At 36.9% G+C, this 6,208-nt stretch overlaps 1 protein-coding gene across 2 annotated transcripts in view; it reads right to left on the bottom strand.

The window, feature by feature from the left end:
- The window catches only part of BTBD9 (BTB (POZ) domain containing 9), a 553,349-nt gene that overhangs the window by 116,108 nt on the left and 431,033 nt on the right, over nt 1–6,208 (bottom strand). For both annotated transcript variants that reach the window (XM_006882022.1, XM_006882021.1), the window contains one exon: nt 2,944–3,051. In XM_006882022.1, coding sequence (XP_006882084.1) covers nt 2,944–3,051 — 108 coding nt within the window. The remainder of the gene's footprint in view (nt 1–2,943; nt 3,052–6,208) is intronic.

The raw sequence follows: 6,208 nt of genomic DNA, 5'->3' as shown, positions 1-6,208 counted from the left end.
CATAAAAATAAAATTATTTATAATGAAAATTATTTTTCTCCCTGAAGAGAAAAGGAAATGTTCCCAATGTATTAGAAAGGATTTAAAACCCATAGAAAGGGAAAACAGCCAGCCCTGGAGCAAAGACTTAAGGCGAGAGCAGAAAATCTTATTCCCTAGAGATTTTTCAAAAGAAAGCAAAAATCTGTACTCTGATTTCTTGGTTACCAAGAATGCTATCAAGAGGCAGTACTGTGATGTTTAAAGATCCTATCTAATTGCATTTATAACGTAACTCATACATTTTATTTAAATAAAACACAGGCTCAAATTCTTGAAGCTAAAAGAAGCCTCTCTTGAGGTCTGTTGTGGGGTATTCAAAGTTAAAAGGAAAAGCTTTCTTTTTATTATGTGCATATCTTCCATCATATCTCAAGACCTATCTAGAAGATGAGATGCACAATAGATTCAGGCTATGCTTTTACACATGAAATCGTAGCCTTTGGTCCCTTTGATTCTTAGAGGGTTAACAAGCACTTGCTTTCTTGTTATTACCCTTGTTCTTCTGATGTATTATTTATTTATTAATTTGTAAAGCACTTACTGTGGTAGCTTCTAAGTGCTAAAATACAAAGCTCTAAACATATAAATTATTTACATTTGCCAAAGAAGGGATACAAAAATAAAAAACCAAGGGGGTGGTGGGAGGTGTTAATGACTTAATGCAAAGCTACTGGGGGGGGATTTAACTCAAATAAGCAGATAGGCTTTTGAATCAAGAAGAAATCTATTTGAGTACAAAATCATTATTACACGTATATGGTCAACAGTTACTTGGTCAACCAGTTCTTGTTAAAAACCCACATTATATATATCATCTCCCACAGGGATGAGATGAAGATCAGCTCTTTCCCATGAAGAGTTTGCAACCTAATCTACACTTCTGAAGAGACAATAGATGGACAGGTGGTAAGGAAGGAAAAAAGACTTGTGATAGCTGTGAGCTCAGAGGAAGCACAAGATCTTTGAACAGAAACCCAGTAAGAATTACACTAGAAAGACAAAATCAGTAATTGTTCATGGGCCTTTCCTGACTTCCTATTACATAAAAATGGTTTTAGAAGCTTACAAATGTTAACTTCTCCATTCCCCCTTTTGGTTATCGAGCTTGGTCTCACTACTTCTGGAATGCTTTAGGTGATAAGAAACAGTGCGGTTCAATGGTGAGAACACTAGGTTCAAATCATGGCTCTCTCCTTTAAGTTTCTTTAAGCTTCATTTTCTATTTTATAAAAAGAAAATAATATCCACAAAGAGTTGTGTTTGTTTATTTTTTTAGGAGAAAATGAAATAAAATGCGTGCAAGTTCTGTCATGCTAGTTACTATGTAATTATTAGTTGCCTTATATACTGTGCCTCAGATCACCACATTTCTCTTCCCCTAGCTAATGAATAATAATGGCTGCCTAGTCAGAGTCTGACAAGGGTTCTCAGCCCTGCAAGCACCTAAGTGTGGCACTATGACTTGCTCTTTTCAGAGGAATATAAGGAGAAGAGAAGTGCATCACCACTAAAGGCTAAGCCCCTGCAGTAACAAACATGTCTTCTGTCTGCTGAGCCAGGGAGGTGTATTAGGAAGAGGCCTGAGGGGATGGCAGGAACTACAAAAGAGAAGATGGTTGGGTTCTTCGAGAATTTTTTTAAGAAGAGCTACTTAACATCTAGGAACCCCTTTGCTGGATTAAGAAATTATTTACTTTGCTTAGCCATTGACATGTTGGAGCTTACAGCAGTAAAAATCACCTTAATATAAACATGCTGTATAATAACTGGGGAACTCTATTGGCCTAGAGGTAAGAAGCTGCACTGCCATCCCTAAGGCAAGTGGTTTGAATCTACCAGCTACTCAACAGAAAAAAAGATGGGCAATCTTCTACCATACAATTTACTTACAGCCTCTCAGAATCCACTGGAGGGTCAGCTATGAGTCAATTCTAACTCACTAGTACACAACAAGAGCATATATTAAGTACCCAACTACAAAAATGGTTAAGAGCTTTTTAAATAAAATTACCATATTATCATAATATCTAGACGTTTGCTTTAATGATAGTGTCAGACACTGCCTCAAATAAGCCACCATTAATGCTACTAACAAATAATACCTTTTGCTATACTCTTGCTTCCTTTAGAATCTAGCTCTGTTTAGAAAGATACTGAACTCTTTTCATGTCCTAGCCTTCTAGGTTGGTCAGAACACACCATCCACAGAATCCTCCCACTAAGCTTTCCTTGCAATTATGTAAGCCAGGTGCCATATGGGTTAACTATCCTTGATTGTCTGTGGATAACCTAAGTACATGATATCTTCCTAGTTCAGATAACAGATTGGCTAACACTGAAATAAGATGAATATTTAAAGATAGCCCTGATAATGATGTGAGAGTCAGGAGCAGAACGGAATCCTAGAATAGCTACTAAAGTGTGTATCACTTCAGCAAACCTCTCTCCAAGGAGTTAAAACTCCTAGCAGGAATAACGTGGTGTGTGTGGGTGGGCACAGACTTTTATAAGTTAAGCATCTTTCTTTTTCTGCTTAGGTACATATGCTATTTCGACAAGTGAGAGTCAAGTTCAAACCACAAGACAGAAAAAACTTGTTTGGTCAAAGAAAGTGGCTTCTTATTTAAGTACTTACTTGTAAGGAGTTGTGCTGTCAGCCCAAAAGAACATAGTTTGAGTCCACCATCTGCTCTGCTGGAAGGTCAGCTATGAGTCTGTTTCGACTCAATGTACATAACAACAACATTCAAACAGAAAACAGGCTTCTAAGAATATTTTTTTTCAACCTCCAAATAAGAATGTAATGTGAAGATTCTGTGAATATTCATTGAAACCTTCTGAATTCATAAGTAAACTTTATCTTCTCAACAGTTATACATTTTTTTAAAGAAAGTAACTTACTTGCAGGTGACTTTAGTTCTGTCAGCCACCATGGTCCACTGTTGCTGGTTGGTAGAAACCTCAACGTAGTAACTGTAGCTTCGGTCATCGCAATCCCAAAGTAGTAACCTGCATAAAGATAAAGACATAAAGGTACTACAAATATCCTAACAGGCTATGTCACTCAGCTTTCAGTATGGGTAAGTAAATCTGTCTACTCTACCCCTCCCAGCTCCCGCCTTTGCTCTCCCCATACTTCTAGTACCAGAGACAGAAAGTGAATACACACAAAAGTATAAAGAAACCAGATGAAATCAGTTTGTTACTTTAGAACCTTATTTCATAAATCACCAATCTCAGACAGCCTTTATCTCCTAAGGTGAAAAGCTTTTCAGATGGGCTTGGGAAGGAGAAATGTCTTGCAAATCCTCTTTCTTGATTTCTAGGCCTCATCTGTAGCTAGCTGGGCCGATAAAGGTATCACCCTCGGGAACACTGCTATGGAAGAATCTGAGCTTTCTAACTGGTGATTACCAGCATGCTATTACGGCGATCATGTTTGTAATGGGCCTTTGCGAAGACGATCTTATTTGGAGACATAAGCAAAATATATAATTAGTAAAATGTTCTTCTTGATTATCCTTATCCTGCTCTTCTTCCCTTTTTGGACCAGAAAAGGACATTCATTCAGAAACGAACATTCATTTTCAGGAATAGACAATTTATCTATGGTGCCAGGTGTATAAATAGTGATTACTTTTTGGGGCCGTACTAAAGAGAAATGGCATACAGGAATTGCACAGGATGTTGAAAATATGCTATTTTTCTTTTCTTTTTAAACTGTGCTAAATTTTATCTGACTTCTAGTTACACAGGTATTTATACACGTAACAATTTACTGAACTAAGATCTGCACATTATATGTATGTTAGGCCTCCATTTATTTTTTTATTATTAATTTTAACAAACATTTACAGAGATTTTGGTTTTCCATTCATTCATTGCTGCACTTTTCTTCCTGCCCACCCTTCCCCACCAGTGTGCTCCTCTCTTTGAAAAGAAAAAGAAAATAAAAATTCCTTCACTGGTATACAATTAACCCATCCCTTCCCCCCCACCCCCCGCACAAAGTACACTTCTGTATGCAACCTTAATTCTGGACTCCTGTGATAACCATAATACTCAATCATATATCACCTCTAATCTGTTCTTTCCCTCATCTGTTTCAGTACAGTATACATAATTTATCCAGTTTTTTCTCAGTCTTACCCCAACCCTGATGTCAGACCCATTCTACAACAGTGGCACCATGCAGTATTTGTCCCTTTGTGACTGAGATTTTTCACTCAGCATAATGTCCTCCAGGATCACCCATTTTGAATAATATTGCATGAGTTTCCTGTTTTTCTATGAGCAGGCCTCCACTTATATGGACAAAAAGAATATAGACATGGCAATATAGGATCAGACTTGTAGTATAACTATCTAGAGTTTTGCTTCTGTAAATGCTACAGGGAGATAGATCATTTTCTGCTACAGTTTCAGCCTCCTTCCTATATTAGTTGTCTATCTTATTTTTTGATAGTTGGCCATGAATATTTCCTTTATTTATTTAGAGCAACAATAATAATGATCATGATAGCCAACATTCCCTTAATGCTTTAGTTGTTTTATATCATTTATCTTATTAAGTTCTTCTCAAAACTCTACTAATAAGCACTATTATGGTGAAAATTAAGACTCAGAGCTGTTATATAATCTGCCTGAATTATGCACCTACCGAGTGGGTGAGCAGAGGTTCCAACCCTGTGTTCTGACCCAGAGGCCATCTTTGTGATCACTCTGTGAAATGTTTCTATTATTCTCCATTCATGGTACTTGCATCAGAATTTACAATTTCTAAATTATCTTTCCATAAAAGGAGTTTGTGTTATTTTATCTTCTTTTGCAACTGTCATCAATGACAATTCTTTGCACAACTCATCACCTACAGACATTATTAAGAATTAGGAAATGACCCTTTCCCTTATTTTGTTGCATGTTTCCAATTGTAACTCTGTTTGCTGCCAGTGACCAGACTAACAATATCTAATATTTATAGATTTACCTTTAAATAGATGAACTGTTATAAGGTTTAGAAAGCACAAAGAGATTACTTCTACTGATTCTCTTTTATTTCTCTCACTGAGTAAATCGGAAAGGACTCCACTGCATTGTTTTCAATTATTCAGTAATTCTATGCTAAGATTACAGTGGTTTGTTTGATAAGAAAATGAATCATTTATCTTATTAGTCATTTCCTTAAATATTACTTGAGAGTCTCTTCAGCAATTTTATGCAGTTAGCTGATACTACTTTACACTTACTATGAGCAAATTTTTTGGTATGTGGTACTTTGTCCTACTTTAGAAACTTTTGTATGTATGTGTGTATACAGTATTTGTGCGCACACATGTGCACACACACATCTATATGTTGTTGTTAAGTGTCGTCAAGTCATACAGATGACTCATAGCAACTCTATGAATGAATGAACCAAACACTTTTTAACTTTTGTTGTTCCTCAACATTCATAGAGTTTCCAGAGGCAAGCAATATCAGAAGTGGATGCCACTCCTGCTTCCAAGCTTGTTTTAATTGGTATGCTCCACCAAACACTGTCCTCCATGGGTAACCATTATCACATTTGACACATCAATGTCACAGTGTTCAGTATCACAGCAACCACAAGTTACCTCTGTACAGCAAATTGACAGACCAGTGCTATACCGCTTAGAAGAATGTTTGACCAAAAACAATTAAAATCAAGCCTGAGAGCCGCAGGCCCGAGATCCCAAACGCATTTTTAATAGGAGGTTGAATCACATCATCTCATTAGCGAGTCAACATTTTGCCCTAATTCTCACCAGAACCAGCAGAAAAACCTCCGGGGTTTCTGGCTACTGAAGATGACTTCTAAACTGGATTCCAGCCCCTTACTGCTGACCAAATGTGTTTTTAAATAGGAGGCTGAATCACATCATCTCACACCCATTAGCAAATCAACAGTCCACCCTAATCCTCACCAGAACCAGCAAACAAGCCTCTGTAGAATCCAGCTACTACAGACAACTTCCAAACTGGATTCCAGTCCTACACATCTGTCTATCTTTATGAAAAATTTGTCTTTTAAGTGTGTAATTATTTGGCATTTTTTTTTAACACTGACAGTGTTGTGCAACCATTACCACTAGCTATTTTCAGAACCCCATACATAAACTGTGTTCATAAAGTAATTGCCCCAATT

The sequence above is a fragment of the Elephantulus edwardii genome, unplaced genomic scaffold (assembly GCF_000299155.1).
Source record: "Elephantulus edwardii isolate Elephantulus edwardi_28Jun2011 unplaced genomic scaffold, EleEdw1.0 scaffold00017, whole genome shotgun sequence".
Taxonomy (NCBI): Eukaryota; Metazoa; Chordata; class Mammalia; order Macroscelidea; family Macroscelididae; genus Elephantulus; species Elephantulus edwardii.
The sequence above is the reverse complement of the archived record's forward strand: the minus strand, read 5'-3'. Positions and strand labels throughout refer to the sequence as shown.